Source organism: Natrix helvetica, assembly GCF_964273705.1.
Source record: "Natrix helvetica genome assembly, chromosome: 8".
Classification (NCBI taxonomy): domain Eukaryota; kingdom Metazoa; phylum Chordata; class Lepidosauria; order Squamata; family Natricidae; genus Natrix; species Natrix helvetica.
In genome coordinates, this window is record NC_138559.1 from 10729410 (window position 1) to 10749853 (window position 20444).

The 20444-nt window shown below is 40.0% G+C and overlaps 1 protein-coding gene across 2 annotated transcripts in view; it reads left to right on the forward strand.

The window, feature by feature from the left end:
• LOC309396029 (zinc metalloproteinase-disintegrin-like ohanin) overlaps positions 1 to 20444 on the forward strand; it is a 60910-nt gene that overhangs the window by 38215 nt on the left and 2251 nt on the right. The window contains exons 14-24 of one of the 2 annotated variants that reach the window (XM_081960749.1): positions 1632 to 1827; positions 4393 to 4495; positions 5975 to 6131; positions 7648 to 7728; positions 9688 to 9763; positions 11922 to 12030; positions 12492 to 12591; positions 15044 to 15106; positions 15870 to 15917; positions 18269 to 18325; positions 19933 to 20010. In XM_081960749.1, coding sequence (XP_081816875.1) covers positions 1632 to 1827; positions 4393 to 4495; positions 5975 to 6131; positions 7648 to 7728; positions 9688 to 9763; positions 11922 to 12030; positions 12492 to 12591; positions 15044 to 15106; positions 15870 to 15917; positions 18269 to 18325; positions 19933 to 20010 — 1068 coding nt within the window. The remainder of the gene's footprint in view (positions 1 to 1631; positions 1828 to 4392; positions 4496 to 5974; positions 6132 to 7647; positions 7729 to 9687; positions 9764 to 11921; positions 12031 to 12491; positions 12592 to 15043; positions 15107 to 15869; positions 15918 to 18268; positions 18326 to 19932; positions 20011 to 20444) is intronic. The other variant, XM_081960750.1, reaches the window with a different exon arrangement.

The window sequence follows — 20444 nt, forward strand, 5'->3', positions numbered from 1 at the left end:
ATTTTTGGCACTTTTTTTTCATCTGAGACTTTTAGGAGGCAGAACATTGCTAGAAGTCAGATCTTTCTTTCTTTCTTTCTTTCTTTCTTTCTTTCTTTCTTTCTTTCTTTCCTTCCTTCCTTCCTTCCTTCCTTCCTTCCTTCCTTCCTTCCTTCCTTCCTTCTTTCTTTCTTTCTTTCTTTCTTTCTTTCTTTCTTTTCTCACCAGTAACTTCTCCAACTGATTCAACTGAACCTCTAAATTCAGTCATTTTGGTGGCACATTCTGGAGGTGCTGCAAGACCACGAAGAGAGAGGTGCAAGTTCCTTATTCCTTCTATATGGGATCCCAGTTAACTTTGTAATGAACTTTTTGAGCAGAAGCAATAGCAAAAGCACATAGACTTATATACCTCTTCATAGTGCTTTACAACCCTCTCTAAGCTTTTTACAGTCAGCCTATTGCCCCCAACAATCTGGGTCCTCATTTTACCCACCTCGGAAGGATGGAAGGCTGAGTCAATCTTGAGTCTGGTGAGATTTGAACTGCCAAATTGCAGGCAGCCAGCAGTCAGCAGAAGTAACTTGCAATACTGCATTCTAACCACTGCGCCACCATGGCTCAAAACATTTTGAAGAGCCCAAAACATTTTGTTATTTCCATATTTCCATCGTAAGCAGCCACATTTTTCACAGCAGCCACATTTTTTTCATCACATGAAGAAAATTATTTATTTAGCATATGGCATACAGGAACTTGCAACTTACATTAACATTTCACCTAAATTAAAAATACAGTAAAATATGCATGTCAAAAAGCTCTACAGTATATTCAGATAATGTCTAGGTCACTGATGTAAGGAAATAAAAATATACCATGCAAACTGTCAGATCCCTAAAAGTAATACTGCCATTCAATTGGGAGAAAGGATTGGATTTGATTTATTAGTATTGCCTGTAACAACTGGTATTTTATAACTTGTATCCTAGCATTGAAGCACCCTGAGATCTTCTCACCTCTTGGGGAATGTATAGGAGGAATGGCCATGTGGATTGTTTCACTTTGATAGCCAACATAAGATAGCCATGGGAATGTATGTCTATTCTGTTTCTCAGAGTGGCTTGTAGGATGGCATCTTCACACCTGTGGATTGGCAGAATCCGTATTTAGCTAAAGGGAGGGGGGTCTCTACTGCCTTAATTCTACTTGTCTTGCCTAAGGGTATTCAGACGTTGCTGTGAATTCATTGCCGTCAGTTCTGCTTAATAAAAGCTTCCTTTCGAAATACTTCCTTTCAAGAGTCTTCACTTTTGTAAGTTAGGCGTAGAGGCCATCCTTACGCAAATGTTCAGCAATTAACCTTTTGCTGCTTTTTCATGAGAGCCAAGTTGATTTTCATGGTCGGCCAACATTTGGAACTTGCGTTTCAGGAACTGAGCCTTTCATGGCAGTTACTTTCTCATAGCAAATAAGGGAAGCTGGGACTTCTAGGCACTGGACATAATGTCTTAAGACCTGAAGCCATTTGTAGCGTAGCGGCAATGCCTTGATTGGTAACCTTCAAGACAGATGAAGAGGAGGCTTTGAAATCTGTTGTGAATCTCTGATGCTAAAGAGTGATAGCTAGGAATATTTTTCATTCTCACCCACAGTTAAAGAGAGCAGGAATAGTATGCCGAACAGTAAAGCATGACTGTGATTTGCCTGAACTGTGCACTGGCCAGTCTGCCCAGTGTCCCTTGGATCGCTTCAGTGTGAATGGACACCCATGCCAAAACAACCAAGGTTACTGCTACATGGGGAAGTGTCCCACCTTGGCAAACCAATGTATTGCTCTCTGGGGGCCAGGTAAGTCAACCTTAGGAGTTAAGAATAGTGATATTGCAAAACGAAATGAAACAAAACTAAATGAATCAAAACAAAACAAAACCCTAAGACAATCATTTGGCTTGATCAAAGACGTTTTCTTTTCTTTTCTTTTTTTTTTCATTTCTGTTCTACATGTATTTTGTTCATAATCTTCCAAGATGAACTTCGTTCTTCAGAGGTTTTAATGCTCAATCCTCCAGATCTTTTCTTTTAAAGCTCCAAATGTCGTTACAGAACCAGGTCCAATAGTTAAATATGATAGCAATTGTAAACCAGAAATCTGAAAAGGCTGACTTTGGGGAAAGATGCACTACCAAATTGCACAAAGATCCCTCTCCCTCTCTCTCTCTCTCTCTCTCTCTCTCTCTCTCTCTCTCTCTCTCTCTCTCTCTCTCTCTCTCTCTCTCTCTCTCTCTCTGTGTGTGTGTGTGTGTTTGTGTGTACATGCACACACACATGCATGCATGCCATAAATAGATTGTCAGCTCAAAACTATTCTCCAATACTCTTTGTCCTAAATCAACGGGTGTTGTGAAGCAAGCCAATACTACTGGGGAAGCACAAACAATAATGTCAACTGTCATATGCTTAGAATTTTATCCATCTAGCATTGTTCCTCAAAGAGTTAATTAGGGCCACTGATTGACCGGTTGACATTGAAAATGGGACTGTCTGCTAAGAATATTCATACCTGGTGACTGAAATGTTCTTTACATTTGGCATAATAATGACAGAAACAGGTGTTGAGGGATGTGATTCTTGTCACTCTCTCGTAGAACATAGAATAGAATTGGAAGAGACCTTGGAGGTCTTCTACTCCAACCCCCTGATCACATAGAAGACCCTATATCATTCTGATTGAGCATCCACAAATGTTTGGAGGCTGATTAATTCTTCTCACTGTCAGGAAATTTCTGCTTAATTCTAGATTGGATCTCTCTTTGATAAGGTTTCATCCATTACTTCTTGCCTTGCCCACAGGTATCTTGTCTATGCAGCCCCTCAAATTTTGGAAGGTTGCTATCATGTCACCCCTAAATTCTTCACATCTAGTTCCCACAGCCACTCATGGTACAATTAAGCCTCTAGACCTCTTTATCATCTTTGTTGCTCTTCTCTGCACTTTTTCTAGTGTTTCAGCAAATTAACTAAAACTGAATGTAGTACTCCAAGTGTGGTCATACCGGTGGAGTCCATTTATTTAGACCATAAATGGAACATTGCTCTTTCATTTCCAAGGCTTTCAAAATGGAAACTCTCAATTCAAACAATGAGATCTTTATTTTGGTCAGTAAATAGCATGAAATGATGTAACATTCCAAAGAATGGTAATAGCTCAATCTTTTGGAAGTAATCCAGCTATATTCAAAAAGGCTTATGCCCAGGAATTGACAGGTATCAAGTTAAGAATGTTACATGATGATTCTTACAAGCAGAGTTTTTTTAGTTTTCATACTGTGGACAAAGTCCTGTCAGACTGAGGTCTCCGCTAACTCAATCTACAATATAATATTTGGAAGGACATGTCTTCACCCTCTTTCTCTCACACATGATATCCAGGCAGAGTTGCCTCTTATTTCTCTGGAATGCAGTCTCTCCCTCCTGGGATTCTATCTCTTCATTTGTTCTGATCTAGGCTTTCCCAAACCACAAAGTAGACTCTTTGTCCTGACAAAACCCCCTTTTTATTAAGTTACTATGAATTCCTCTCATCCACATCTAGCAAAGTCTTTCAAGGGTGAATATACAGTCACAGACCTTATCCCGCTTGGAGAACTGCCAGGCTGATCTCTTCAAAACTTGGCAAGGAGCCTCTGAGAGTCACGAACCAATTAAGCAAACTAATTGTCTCCTGAAGACTACACTCCCCTTTTGCTCCTCTTTTATTCCCTATGGGAGGGGCCATTTATTCTCCACCTGTGGCCTTACTTCCAAGTTGAGCCTTGCTCCTTAACTGTTCCCTTCATCTGGCAACTCTGTGCATGCGCACCCTGGGAACAGGTTCCAGCTATTCACTGCTGTTTGACTCTGAAGGCAGCTGATAACTGTCAGATGGCCCTGGCCCCATCTCTACCTCCAACACAGAGCTCTCATCAGAGCCTTCTCCAGACTCCAGGACTGGCCCATGTTCCTCCTCAACCCCCTCACTGTCCTAATCTGCCACACCGCCACTACATTCCAGCACAGAAATGTATCTGATAGTGATCAAGTTAAAAAATGTGGACACAGAGGAAAGAATCTGGATTCAGATTTCTCGACAGCCATTGATTTACTAGGTAGTCTTCTGCAAGTTGCATAAGAGTAGCTTCAGCATTGTGTCTATAAAGTGGAATAAGCAAGTTTACTGTAACACTGTATGAGATGGTGAATGCTTCATGCATAATGTAGATTAGATAAGTAATGGGTTACAAAATAATCGGTTACAAATAAGTGAACATTAACTAAATTATCTGGAACTCCTCTGAGATATCTTAAGCCATTCTTTATTCTGCTGGCATGTTACATACTCAAATATTTATGTTTCTTCCTCACTCCCTCTTACAGATGGAAAATTGGGTGCAGATTCATGTTTTGGGGTCAACAAGAAAGGGGTTTATTACGGCCACTGCAGAAAAGCAAATGGTACCTACATTCCATGTAAACCAAAGTAAGCAGTCTACATTATTTCCTATTCTAACAATAATAGCACTTAGATTTATATACCACTTCAGAGTGCTTCACAGCCCTCTCTAAGCGGTTTACAGAGTCAGCATATTGCTCCCAACAATCTGTGTCATCATTTATTATGATGATCATGTATGGGTGATGTAAGATATATTTTAATTCATGGGAACATGATTCTATCATGTCACTAAAATCAACAGAAATGTGTGTCATTTTGGAATGGCTAATTTTGTTTGTTGTTGGAGTTGCAAGCTGGAGCTATAAAAAGAGGCCATGAGAACTTTTAAAGTACCCTTTAAAGGACTGTGTGTGGAAGGGCAGGAAGTCCTAATTTGCAACCACTCATCAACCATTCACCGTTACAATACTGAAAGTGACTTACAACGTATTCTAGCATCCCTATAGTCATGTGATCAAAATTCAGGTTCTGGTAACCAGCATGGATTTATGAAGGTTGCAGTCTCCCAAAGTCACATGATCATCATTTCCCCTCTTCCCAGCCAGCTTCCAACAAGCAAAGTCAATGAGGGAGGTTGGTTTTGCCTAACAACTGTGTGATACACTTATCTACCATGGCAGAAAGATTATGAAATTGGGTGCAACTCACTTAACAACTGTTTATCAATGGAAATTCTGGACCCAGTTGTGGACTGCCACACAATCAACCTTTCTCTCCGGGCTGACACCACCCAGCAATAGCTTGTTTTGCAATATTTTTGAATAAGCCCTTTTTGGCTGAGTTTATGAATTGCCCTTAATTATAAACCACGATTTAGAAACCCACAATGGCTAGATTTGCATCACAACTTGAACCCAAAACAAACAATGAGCCACAATATCTTTTAGTGGCGTTTGTAATCAAGACTCTGTCTTTTAGACAGTTTAGACCCCGTACAATATTTTCCTACTAAAACAAGGGCAGTTTTTATTTAAATCTTTAATTTCTTCTTTTTTTCATATTTATTTGAAATGGAAATGGAATAATTTCCATTTTCAGGGCAGTTTCTCTCTCTAATATTTAATGCCCCAGCCTTTAGATTTCAACTCACATCATCCCCTGTCATCCAGTCACAACTTATGGAAATGTTAAATTAGAGGTGAAGACTCCTGAATCTGCTTTAGGAGTTTTCCAGGTGGATAAACAGATATATCATCTGCTCTGAAGATAAGCTTTCTGTTTCAAACTACCTTCACCCTCAAAAATAGAGAAGCCACGTGAGTTAGTTAGAGGTACAGAAACTGTGCTTCTCTGTCCCCCCTCCAAAAAAAACCCTAGAAACACTTCTCGAGATTTTTTTAGTTATCTCTTAAATGCAACCAAGTTCATTTTGAGGCTGAGCAAGCCTCTGGTTGTTTAGCTCTAATTTTAAATAACGTTAATCCAAGAACAATTCATGCAAATGAGCAAAGGAACATTAATCCATTCTTGTTCATTAAAAGGAATTGGTTATTTCCTTTACAGGGCTGTAAAATGTGGCAAGCTATATTGCACCGGTGGTACTCATATGCCCTCAGATGGAAACCTGGTGGCTTTTTCCTCATGCAAAGCCAGTTTTGCAAAAGGAAATGAAATAGATGTTGGAATGGTTCATCCTGGAACAAAATGTGGAGAAGGAATGGTTAGTAAAAGATGATGTCTAATTCGTGTGCTGTAAGGGGTAATCAGTGAAATAATTTTGCAATCGACCTTGCTGAAAGCTGGTTTACGTTTTGCATACTACAATGCATCTATGTAGAAAAAAAAATATATCTATCTAGCCTTCTTTTTGATTTTATTATTTTGTTTTTTCCTGCAAACGACAACTACAACAAATCAGCAATAGCACTTAGGCTTATATATCGTCCCATTGGTGCTTTAAGCACACTCAGGGCAGTTTAGAATGTCAGCATATTGCCCCCAACAATCTGGGTGCATATTTTACTGACCTTGGAAGGATGGAAGATTGAGTCAAGCTTGAGCCCCATCAGAATTTAACTCCAGACTGTGGACAGATTCAGCTTGCAGTACTTCATTCTAACCACTGCACCACCAAGGCTCCTCAGTTGGATGCCCCGGGGCTGATTCTTTCTTCTAAGAACAAAATGCCTGGCCTTCTCAGAGCCTTGTGTTTCTCCCTTGCAACACTTTCACAAGTGAAGAGACAGTCCTTTCTCTTCACTTGTGGGCAGGGACGTGCGGTCAGGGGAGGCAGGGGAGGCAGAGCCTCACCGCTCTCATCATGAAAAAAAAGGGGGAAAGGGAAAAGGCACACGTGGTCCGATTTCCTGCCTTCCTGAGTCAACATGAACACCGCAGCACGTGAGCCGTGGGACCGCGGAGCACGCTCCGTGGTCCCCTTCATGTTGACTCAGGAAGGCGGGGAATGGGACCACGTGTGCAGGAGGCTGAGGCTGCCTCAGCCTCCTGTACACATGGTCCCATTCCCCGCCTTCCTGATGATGTCACCAGCCTCACCAGCCATAAACCTCACCGCACGTCACTGCTTGTGGGTATCTCCATAAGGAAAGTGGAAGAGAGAAGAGAGTTGAGAAAATCAGGGGTAGAACTGGTTGTGATCTAAAGGGCATCAATTCAGTGAAGCCATTTAGAAGTGCTGAAGCAATCCCAAAGCTTATTTTAAAGGATCAGGAATCACACATACACACACTCCTGTCTTTTTACAAAGTATAGAACAGTGGTTCCCAACCATTTTTTGGCCATGCCCCACCCAAGCATCTCTAAAATCCTGATGGTGTCGTCCCCCCCACCTCCCGTGACATATAATTCTTACTTTATTCAAAATATGAACTCCAACTCATGCGGAGGAAGCCTAAAATGCCACTAACTTGGTTTAAACAAGGTTCAAATTGCCCACATTAAAAAATCAAATTGTGGGCCCCACGTTGGAAACCAGTGGTATAGAACTTGGATGAAATTTCTTGAAGAACCTGGTTTTGTTCTAGAGCAGCATTTCTCAACTGTGGCAACTTGAAGATGTGAGGACTTCAATTCCCAGAATTCCACAATGCTGGCTGGGGAATTCTGGGGGTTGAAGTCCACACATCTTTAAGCTGTCAAGGTTGAGAATGACAGAATTCCATTGTGTAGGAAACTGCTGTCTTATTCTATTCATAATCTTTGACTTTGACTTTCAGGTCTGCAACAATGGGGAGTGTATTGAGATAGAAACAGCCTACAGATCGGCCAACTGTTCACAGAAATGCCCAGGAGACTCTGTAAGCATTTTGTATTTTATATTCTGGCTAAAATATTCTCCATGCTCTTTAAGACTGTTCTGCTTTGGGCTTGGCCTATAGAAAACTTACAAGTAATCCTTGATTTACAACAGTTCATTTAGTGAGCATTCAAAGCTACAATGGGATTGAAAAAAGTGATTTATGACTGTTGTTCACACTTTTGACTGTTTCAGCATCCCTGCGGTCATGCTTGGATGCTTGGCAACTGGTTCATATTTATGATGGTTGCAGTGTCCTGGGGTCATGTGATCCCCTTCTGTGACCTTCTTACAAGCAAAACCAATGGGAAGCGAGGCTCACTTAACAACGATGTTACTAACTTAACAATTTCAGTGACTCACTTAACAACTGTGGCAAGAAAAGTTGTGAAATGCAGCAAAACTCACCTAACAAGCATTTCACTTAACAACGTGACAGTGATGACGTTGGCATCTATACCTAAATATGTTTGTTGCAGTAAAAAAGTAAATGAGTATTTTTATGATTATAATTTTACAATTAATATCTATATAGTAACTTCAAAAGTAAAATCCATCATGAAAATAATTTTCATTGAAGGCAGAATTGGAACTAAATGAAAACTGGTTTGTTGAGCTGAGTGTTAGGTAAAACTTTGTGTGCAAAACATGCAAAATTTACATAATTTCCCTTTTATTCTTTTCTTTTTTCTATGGTATTGGTCTCTTTTTTCTTCTCTTTTATTAAACAAATAAAGACTTACCCTCAAAAAGTGCTTTCCAGAATCCCTGATGCTAAAAAGATTTCATTTTTTTTCTCTAAGTGTGACTAGAACTTAGAAAAAGATGAACCTCTATATTTACCAAGCCAGAATAGTTTATGGCTTTAAAGTCTAAATTACATTAAATTGAGCTTTAAAATTAACAGGTAGCAAGGGAATTAGATTAAAATCTTCTGTCATAAGTTAGAATAGTCAAATACCAATAAGTCAAATGGGAATGCCCCCTCTCTCATGACCTTTAAGAGGTCGTGAAGACTTGGCAGTTCCTAAAGGTTTTTGAGGACTAAAAATGAAGTCAACCTATACCAAAATAAAATTTTATTACATTGAATTACATTGTTATACCTCATTGTTTTTGAATTAACATCTTTGTGCTATTTTAATTTTGGTGCATTTTGATAAAGTCTGATTGGAATGGGGCAGTAAATAAACTGGATGGATGGATGGATGGATGGATGGATGGATGGATGGAGGGAGGGAGGGAGGGAGGGAGGGAGGGAGGAAGAAAAAATATTTGCTCTAAGTTAATACTGTATTTTCCTGATAACTTTGACCATCACAAGAAACCTCAAAGCTTGATTTAGTCCTTTTCATCCTGCTGTACTGTATAAATGCTTTGACCACAACTCTCATAATATCAAAAGAGAAACACCTTTGCCCATGCTGTGCTGTTGTTAGAATTAGTCTAATAACTCAGCTGATTGAGAATAGTGACTAGGCTGTTTAGATGGCCTTTGGGATTATCTAAACAGTCCCAACAGCTGTGGCAGAAACCCTTAATATCTTTTTCTGTGTAGGATGTTTAAATGGATTTCTATCTTTTTTGTCTGCCTAATTAATAGCAAAAGCACTTAGACTTATATACCGCTTTCCAGTGCTTTCCAGCCCTCTCTAAGCAGTTTACAGAGTCAGCCTATTGCCCCCAACAATTTGAGTCCTCATTTGACCCACCTTGGAAGGATGGAAGGCTGAGTCAACCTTGAGCCTGGTGAGATTTGAACTGCCAAATTGCAATCAGCAGAACTAGTCTGCAGTACTGCCCTCTAACCACTACACCACCGCGGCTGAGTTTTAGGTTCAGTTTTATGGTTCAGGATTTTATGCCTTCTTCAGACTTCATAAAAATGCAAGAGAAATGTTGACAGCTTGTTTTTCCTTGTATTAGTTTCAAAGATTAATACCAGTCTTTGCTATCCTAGGTATGTGACCATGAACTGCAGTGCCAGTGCAAAGAAGGAACAACACCGCCTTACTGTGACCCCACAGGAAATAAATGTGAGTCAATTCAGGGAAGCACTTGTCTCCCCACCCCGAACCTAATTAGTTAGGTTCTGGAGATATAAATAGATAGGGTTTTTTTAAATCCCTGGGATGAGTGGATTATCCAAATAACATTTGATACTCCACCGGCAAATACTAATACTAGACATTTTGGAGATCTTTCTTTTCTCAGCATATTTTATAGCAAATGCACCACAGTATGACAACTTGATAAGAAAACAGGAAATGATGGATGGAACTCTTTTTAGCTGGTACCAATAAATAGGTCAGAGGTAGGATATGTTTAAAGAAACAGGCAAATTGGTAGCTGCAAGAGTGTAATTGGAGCTTCGTCTCCTTTCATGGGGATCATCACATCAATACACATGGGCAGAGCTTCAATCTTACCATCATAACCACCAATTTATACTTTTGACCATGGCCTGCGGGCATCCCTCTAATGTAGCAGTCGTCAACCTTTCTGGCTCTATGGACCAGCAGCAGTGGCAGCAAATGGTGGTGGAAGGGGATGTTTCATGCTTGTGCAGCTTTGTATGCTTACCCACCACTTGTGTGGTGTAGTTCCCAATGAGCCATGGACCAGTACTTGTCTGCAGCCTGGGGGTTGGGGACCCTTGCTCTAGTGGCTATCTCTTTTTCCCCATCTTCTGAATATTTTTATTGTGGATAAAATATATAGGGAGAAGATCCATCTCATCATTACATTTTAAGGTTCTATTTATTATTTTTATGAAGGTTAGTGATATATCTTAGTAAGATTCACTTAAAATACTCCATTCAGTTTTGTTCACCACGCTATAAAAAAGATGTTGAGATTCTAGAAAAAGTTCAGAGAAAAGCAACCAAGATGATTAGGGCACTGGAAGCTAAAACATACGATGAACGGTTACAGGAACCGGGCAGGGCTAGTCTAGTGAAGAGAAGGACCAGGGGAGACATGATAGCAGTGTTCCAATACTTGAACGGCTATCAGAAAGATCAGGCTATTTTCCAAAGCACCTGAAGGCCAGACAAGTAACAATGAATGGAAACTGATCAAGGAGAGATTCAACCTAGAAATAAGGAGAGGTTTTCTGATGGCGAGAGCAATCAACCCATGGAACAGAAGTTGCCTTCAGAAGTTGTGGGAGTTTCATCATTGGAGGTTTTCAAGAAGAAGGCCATTTGTCAGAAACAGTGTAGGGTCTCCTGCTTGGTGGGCAGTTGGACTACAAGGTCCCTTCCAACTCCGTTAATCTGTTAAAAGACTATTATGACCTGTTAAATGCTATTACGACCTTTCCATAAATGATAAATCAGTTCCTCTATTGGTTATTTCATTTTATTATAAAAGTAATTGTATTTGTCCTTTCTTTACCCAAAGCAATTCCTTTGTATTCCTTTTTCTGATATTCATGGTTACCTCTTAAGTAATTTTCATTACTTCCATATTGTAAGTAATAAATGGTTTAGACTCAGTTCCTACAGTAGAAAGCATCCACATTAATTCTGGACTAAACTATTGCATGGAAATGGGGATTTACTTGAATCTTAGATGGTTAACCCTTATCCAAAATAGGATTTGATATCTCAGTTTTTCTATTATTATCTAGCAATGGTGCATTGCAAACTATACTTTAATTGGAAGAAGGGAAAAATAAGTTTAAGCCTTTCTGCAATTTATTTAACTATGGATAACAAGAGTAATCTAAAACTACTTAATAGTGAAAATCCAAGTATACATTTAACAGATGATAATTTGCTTTCTTAATTATCCTGCTACATCCATTTATAAGATTTATCTTGGGAGATAAGTTAACTCTTCCTTGAACCAAATTTATTAATCAATAAGGGAACCGTAATCCCAACACATCTAAAAGCCATGGGGTTCAGTTATTGTGTGTTAATCTTAAAGGATGATGACTAGTTAAAGTCATTCATGAAATAAGGATTATTGTATATTACTTGTTTTCATAGTTGGGTAGCACCTACATTGAAATAATTGAATAAATAAATACATTCCAGGCAATTCTCAACAGTGGCTCTTAGGAAAAACTCTTATTGCATGGATGAGAAATGCCAGGGCTTGGAGCAATATAATTTTCAACTGATTGTCTCTATGTTTCCACTGTGATTTCAAGTCTATTCATAGCCTTTTCTCTTTCTCTTGTAGCTATTATCATCATCATTGTTGTAACTGTGGTATTGGTCTTAGTAGCCATGGCCATCCTCCTTGCAGTTCTCTACCGCTGCTACATTTTAAAGAAGAAACAAGGAGACAGGTGAAGCTTTTGAATGTTCTCAGCCAAGCTTTTTTTTAAATGTGGGGAGATTACCAGTTTGGTGAGATCCATAAAAACAGCAGTGGTGGAGAGGCTGAACATGTACTCGACTTAATGGAGAGGCTGAACATGTACTGACTTGGAAAAAGCTGTATAAAACTGGATATTCAACAAATCTCTCACTGAAGTTACTAGATGTTGACTGGATTATAGTATTGGCTGAAGTATAGTATATGCACAAAACAAAACAATTCTAGGATATCAGCAGTTGTCAGGTAACTACCGGTAGGCGGGGGAAGGAAGGAAGGAAGGAAGGAAGGAAGGAAGGAAGGAAGGAAGGAAGGAAGGAAGGAAGGAAGGAAGGAAGGGAGACATTTAATGTATTTCCAGTGTTACCTTCACTTTTGTGTAGAAAACGGTTCAGAATCCTATCCTAACTATAATATTCTATTCTTTTATAGCAGCATTCACAAAAGTGCACCTGCAGCCACAAATCCTTCTTTCTCTGGTCCAGATCACAAGAGGAAACAGCATCTTGGTCCAGTGTCCAATGATCCAGAGGTGAGAGATCAAATGGGCTGCCTGAGCAGAGTAGAAGACTGAAATTTTATAAAATGCTTTATCCATTGGCTTCATGATAGGTATAAGAAGAATGGTTCCCCAGTGGCAATTTAAGGAATTTGGGAACCAGGGTGGGTTTAGAGCAGCGGTTCTCAAATAGTGGGGCGCGCCCCCCTGGGGGGGCGCGAGGCTCCGTAAAGGGGGGCGCGAAGGCTCCCTTTCCATCTGGGTGCAACGGCGGCGGCGGCGTGGGCGAGGCATAATATATCCCGCCTGGAAGTGGCAGCACTTCGGACTGTGGATTTTCATTGGAGCCGCGGGCTGGAGCTGTGCAAGAAGCCTGCTCGGGCGGGGGTGGGAGGGAGGGAAGCATGGCTGTCCCAGGCTTCCCTCCCTTCCCCCCCCCCCAGCCCAAGCAGACTTTTTGCACAGCTCCAGCCCGCGGCTCTGATGAGTCTCTGAGCAGTCCCCAGCACTGCCACTTCAAGCCGGGATATATTCTGCCATGCCCTCGGCGGCGTCTTTATGCAGGTAGCTCGCCTCCCCGCCAGCATTCCGTCTGGAAGCGGAAGCGCAACAGCCGCTGTTGGGGAAGGGACAAAGGGGCGGCGGTCGCCCGATCTTGTCACCGCCACCCCTTCGCCCCTGGTAACAGCGACTGTTGTGCTGCTGCTTCCAGCTGGGATGCTGGAGGAGCTGCTGGCAGGGAGGGAGGGAAGAAGGGGAGGAGGGAGTAAGGATAGACAAGCAAGAGGGAAAGAGGAAAGAAGGCAAGCAGGCAGGAAGGAGGCAGAAGGAAGGAGGGAAGAATGGAACTGGAAGGGAGGCAGGGAAGGAGGGAGGGAGAAAGGAAGGATAGGAGGATAGGGAAAGAAGAAAGAAGGCAGGCAGGCAGGGGGAAAGAGGAAGGAGGGAACTGGAAGGGAGGCAGGAAGGAAGGGAAGGAGGAAGGGAGGGTGGAAGGAAGGATAGACAAGTAAGAGGGAAAGAGGAAAGAAGGCAAGCAGGCAGGAAGGAGGCAGAAGGAAGGAGGGAAGAATGGAACTGGAAGGGAGGCAGGGAAGGAGGGAGGGAGAAATGAAGGATAGGAGGATAGGGAAAGAGGAAAGAAGGCAGGCAGGCAGGGGGAAAGAGGAAGGAGGGAACTGGAAGGGAGGCAGGAAGGAAGGGAAGGAGGAAGGGAGGGTGGAAGGAAGGATAGACAAGTAAGAGGGAAAAAGGAAAGAAGGCAAGCAGGCAGGAAGGAGGCAGAAGGAAGGAGGGAAGAATGGAACTGGAAGGGAGGCAGGGAAGGAGGGAGGGAGAAAGGAAGGATAGGAGGATAGGGAAAGAGGAAAGAAGGCAGGCAGGCAGAAGGGAGGGAGGTGCAAGTAAGGAAGGAAGCATAGATAAGCAGGAGGGAAAGAAGGCAGGCAGGCAGGGGGAAAGAGGAAGGAGGGAACTGGAAGGGAAGCAGGAAGGAAGGGAAGGAGGAAGGGAGGGTGGAAGGAAGGATAGACAAGTAAGAGGGAAAGAGGAAAGAAGGCAAGCACGCAGGAAGGAGGCAGAAGGAAGGAGGGAAGAATGGAACTGGAAGGGAGGCAGGGAAGGAGGGAGGGAGAAAGGAAGGATAGGAGGATAGGGAAAGAGGAAAGAAGACAGGCAGGCAGAAGGGAGGGAGGTGCAAGGAAGGAAGGAAGCATAGATAAGCAGGAGGGAAAGAAGGCAGGCAGGCAGGGGGAAAGAGGAAGGAGGGAACTGGAAGGGAGGCAGGAAGGAAGGGAAGGAGGAAGGGAGGGTGGAAGGAAGGATAGACAAGTAAGAGGGAAAGAGGAAAGAAAGCATGTGACTACGGTGGGAGACGAGGAAAGACCGGTGTGCTATGTTATGCAGAGGTGTACTTATAACAATTTTATAGACAAATTATACTATTTACAGTCGCGCGGGGGGGGGGGGGGGGCGCGAAATGTTTTCTTCTTCCTAGGGGGGGCATGACAGAAAATAATTGAGAAGCACTGGTTTAGAGGCTGTTTACCCTACACACAATGTCTACAACAAGAAACAAGATGCTGAAACTGTGCTTAATGTGCGAGCTTTTCATCAACACACAGACAAAACACTTGCCTTTTTTATTCATTATGCATAGAGAGAAACATGTTGTTGATTCTATTGCTGTGATTGTAAGATAAGGTCAATCAACCTGTTATCTTTCAAGATGCAACACAACTCTACGTTGTTTTCAAAAACAAAAATAACACAATTGCTATAAATACTGAACTAACCTATTGTTTGCACAATACACTCAATGGAATGTGTTTGTAAAGAAAGCAACACAAAATAATTAATGTTAACCTTCATGGAATTATGTATGTATGGAAATGCACCTACAAGGCTTATAACTGATCTGGCTAAGTGTTTGAAGATTTTTGGCTTTAAAACCGATATACTCAAACAGTCTGTTTCTTCCTTTCAGATAAATTCTTCCAGATTTCTCCTCCCAATTCCATCCCAATCAAATACACCAGAAGTCCATGTTGTGAGTAAAATTCAATGGAACAATTCTTGCATATGAGTCTAAAGCAGTCTTTAACAAACAAAATACATATATTCCACAAATAAAATAAAATATGCTGGTTTTTTGTCAGTGGTGTGAATGTACATATTATATTGAGTCAAGTAAATTTTATTTTATTTCAGGTTAGCATATTGTGTGAATCTGAATATTGTAGTTAATCAATCATGGTTTATGGTTAGTGTAAACTGAGCATTGTGACTCATGCAATATATTATGATTAGAACAAGATAACTTATTGTGATATGTGAATATAGTTTCTTGACAAATGTGAAGGATTTTAAACAAATGGGGAAAAGTCTCTCTAATTTATGAATGTTCATTTGGCTGCAATACCCATTGGACTCAATGTACTTCTTTATGAGCAGATATAGAATGTAATTGTACTTTAGAAAAATAGATATGCATATACAAGATATTTTTTCAAACTTCGCAACTTTAAGATCTAGAATGTTGCAAATGAAAAACAAATAATCTACACACTTTTTAACCTTTGTTGAAAAAGCCATACTAGTATTCTGAAACATAATGAGTAGTTTCTGATTATTTAAATTATGATTTCCTTTCTGCACTCTAAATTCCTGTATAGAGTAGGGATAATCTGCATAATATCCAATGTTATAGGAACATCATGATTCTGTCATAAGGGAGTTCTACAAAATTAGTTAGTTAACACACATTCTTGGAAAAATCAACTGATTAAACTGATATATTTCATTATTAACAGAAAATCCCAGATGAACCATTAAGACACACATATGAAAATGCCAGAATGGTAAGTTTCTAAATGAATGGTCATTTGATCCAACAACTTCAGAATACTGGTAGACATTCCCTCTGATTCTACTAATTCCCTGACATATCCCCCCCCCCACCTAATTTTTTTGGAGCATCATACTTCATTCTACTGTAGCCTATAGAAAAGTGAAAATCTTATGAGATGAGTATTTTTGAAGACAGGAAATCAACTGTTCATCATCTACAAATGCTAACATAGAGTATTATGCTTAAATTTCCCAAACTGTCCATTAATATATTTTCTACAATGCATTTCCAGTAGAGGTTTTTCCATAAACTGGTAACAAATCAATTACAGATGCAAATTCTTGGATTGTGTCAATTATCCAATAACATTATAATTATGTTCTGAATTAGGCAGATTTCAAGAAAATAATCAATGACAGGTCAATCATTTATTTATTTATTTATTTATTTATTTATTTATTATTAGCATTTATATACCGCCCCCTCTCCCGAAAGGGAATCATTAAAGTATATCAATACCCAAAGGGATATATGTAGCCGGAGGGCATTTAGGTGATTTCATGGCAAACAATGCATCCCTTGGCCAGTTTTTGTTGCACCACTGTCAAGGATAAACAGAATAAAACAATCCAGGGGCTAAAATAGATTAAGGCATTCCTGGGCTGTATTAATGGAAGCACTGTGCCTAGATGAAATGGTCCCATTGAATTCTGGCTGGTTAAATCTTGTTTGCTGAATATATTAGGTCCAGTTTTTGGCACCATACTTTAAAAACACTATGGAGAGTGTTGCAAAAATTGAGTGATATAGAAAATCAGTCTGAAGGACTTGTCAGCCCAACAAAGTAGAAACCAATGACTTATACTGTAAGCCAAGACTATCTTTATTGCAACAGTGTAATAGAATCTTGTAAGTCTGAGTGTGTTTTCTCCTTCCTCATTTTATCTTCATGTGAAATAGCGAGGAACTTCTCCAAGATGTTTTCTTAAGTCATTATCAGGTGTGAAGAAATAGGGCCATAGGTTAAATTCTGATTAAGCTGATTTATTGCTCATGCCTATACATAAGAATTTACGGTCAATTAACGTTCAGCACTAAACTGGCACTACATGAATGTTATAGGAATTCAAGAGGGGTTGGACTTAGACTGCTCATGGGAATGTAAAGACTTCAGGTTGATTCCACTCTTGACTCCACCTCCAGGCTGTGACTCATTCTCCTACAGTTATCTCTTTGACACAGACTCAAGTCTCTCTTCAAGCCCTTTCTTCCTATTCTTCAAGACCATTCCCTATGACCTCTGCAGAGCTCTGGAATCCTATTAGATACAGTTTCCTGAGAACCAGCAAGTTTCTTATAGACTTTCGCTTCTTCTAGTTGAGGAAAGGGTTTTTTATGGCACACTGAACTCCCATTAGTGTCTCTATATGGGAGGCATGCTAACATCCTCATGCCTTTCCCTTATGACTCCAACAGAGGACAACCTTGTAGGAGAGCTACCAGGATGATAGACCTAAACTCTCTGTCCTTTGAAAAGTTGAAGGAACTGGGAAAATGGAGATGTTTGGTTTGTGACAAAATATAAGGAACTCAGTGCCAGACATTGACAGAGACAAAGAGCTGTCATATGCTAGAGAAAATAGACCTGTCTTCTGTTGAAACAAAAATTGGAACATGGCTTGGTGAATTGAATTGAAATGACAAGAAAGAAAAGTGAGTATGAATATCAGTGAAGAATCTGTTTAGAACAATGACAACTCCCCATTATGAGTGTTTTTCAACTAGGGGTTGGATAGCCATAGACCAGTCTATCATCTCTCCTAGATAAAATAGGCAGGAAAGAAAGATTAACTTATTCTACATTATTGTAAGGCTACATTAATACAATCTTACAAGTCATAATCAGTTAAAGTGAATCCTTTCTAAGTTTCTTCATCTGACTATTAAGGTAATGGGGGACTACTTCCTCTCCTTTTCTTCTTATCTCCCAAGGACACCCACACATACCACTGCATACTCCATATATACTCTATTCTATATTCAATTTCATATAGTCTATGATCCTATGATATTGAACAAATTTGTTGTGGATTTCTATCTGAAGTTTCTGTTAGAATTTTCTTCAAAGAATCAGGGAAAATTTTTGCTTTGTGAAAATGCTGAGAATTTTGAATTCATGCAACTGCACATTTGGTGGAGAAAGGGAATAAGGGTTAATTTTTGTTGCAGACAGATGACTCAAATTTTAAGCTTGACAGGAAATGTGATCTCCAATAGATGTTGAAAGCACTTTTTAAAATGCATCTTGAATACTGTGTACAAAGGCAACTAAAAAAACCTTCAAACTTCCTTTCATTTCAGCCCATTGTGAAACCAAATATCCCTCCACCTCCTGTTCCAACCATATATCCAGCTTTGGTATGTCAGCTTCCTAAACATCACTTTCCAACATATTTTGTTCCTTTACAGCATGGTGCTAGGGTGAGGCTTTGTGATAATAACTCCATCTAGCCAGTGTGACATTTTCACATTTCCAGACTGCTGGATGAAAAATAAGGCAAAGAACTGTACTGGGAGAAAAACTTCAACTGGTGGGTTGGGGATTTTTTTAAATGGGCCTGACCCTCCAGGGATTGTGCCTAACCATATAGTATCTGAAACTGCTTGTTGAACACAACCAGTAATAATTCAGTCCTTTCTTCCTAATGCCAAGACAGACATAAAGCCTTTGGAATGTTGCATATCAGGTCTAGGTTTGATGCTTTTATAAAGGGAGGTTGAATCGCCACTAATATATTGAATTGCATTATGGCCTTATTCTCGAATCTCCATCTACCTAGGACAATTAATCTATGATAGCAACTGTAGGAGAAGAGCAGAAAGCTGGAGTGGGAGAGTTAAATGAGATTAATGTCAGGCATAAAGAAACAGGATCATTCATAAAGTTGGAGCATAGAAGATTTATTCAAACCTATGCACCAGAATCTAGTCAACTAATAGTCAACACTAAATTGGCCCTAGATAAGAGTCAACAGAATTCAAGGGGGTCTGGACTTGGGACTCGTGTGACAATGCAGAGACTGAAAAACGTATAATGCATTTAACTCCACCCTCCAATTCTGCTCTTGCTCTTTTGTATGGTAACAGAGTGATAGTATTTCCATGCAAGATTTGTCTAAACTTCAGTTTTAATGGGAAAAAAATGGAACATGTTCCATTAATAAAATACTCCCTTACTTCATGTAAGAATTTAGGGGGCCCAGAAATACTCACCTTCCAGATTTTATCCTTGAAAGTTCCTTTTTAAAAGAAACAACTTCCCATAAGAAAACTGAAGCCATCCAATCTTAGTGCAAAACTTGTAACCCTTCATTATGAAATGCCTTTCAAGCAGTGAATTCCACTTTTTGTAACCAGCTAAATTGCTTTAAACACATATTCTGAACATTTTGGATTACAAAGTTTCTTGCAGATCAATTATTCAAGAATGGTACCAGAATATGGGCATTAGGCAGAAGCTGGATCATTTCTTGATATGTTATATATAAACCCAAGTTTTAGATCAGGAGTGCACTAGGGGTTAACTGGAGATTAAAAATGACCTTCTAGAATCAATGTTGCAGCTGCCAAATTCTATTCAGAATGTCCCGGAGCAAAATTCTTAGCCCTCTTTCATGGGGGTGGAGGGGAATAGGTGGGCAATATTAAGAAACAAATTGGTACTTAAGCATTCTATTTTATCTATAAAAGTTCTAAAAATGACCTTTTATCGGTTCAGTTTTCAAACATGACCCTCAACTTTCCATACAAACCTGGTACAGGCAAGTGTAAAGTAAGTGAGGAAGAGTAATTCGATGTGAACATTCTTTTGTATCTTATTTGTTTACTTGTTACGGTTATAAACTACTGAATCAACTAGGGACTCTTGACTGTTTGCAAATGGCAGTTTAACAATAATATATACTAAACATATACTAAATGGCTGGTTAATATTTAACAGAAATAACCCGGCATTTCTCTTACAGACAAAAAGAATAAATCCAGCTCCTTCTTCTCATCTTAAATCTAAACCAGCTCCTCCTCCTCCTCCCCCTCCACCCCAGGTAAGAGGCAGGTACTCTATAAAAATACAAAAATGATAAAGATGTTAAAGAGTTATGACTTTTTAACCAGTAGAGGTATAAAGATCGAGAGGCTACACTTTGTTCTCATGTGACAAGATTACATTTGGGTAGAAAAATGTCATTATTGGAAATGGCAAAATATGATCTTGATATAGGGATCATTGTAAAGAATGGTACAAGGGGAATTGTGTCGTCTAAGCTAACATTTCCAAGGTCAACTAATTTAGTTAGTTGACTGCCTTTGGGGAATGAAGAAGTTGTCTGTGGACAAATGGAACTAGATATTCTAGTCCTATGTTGGCTGTTAATTCCTAAAATAAAGCACCTTGGAGACTTGGGTGGATGGGTGCATATTGGCCCTGTTGGGTATAACTTCTCCCAGAGATTTCCCCCCTTCCCCCAAAAAAGCATGG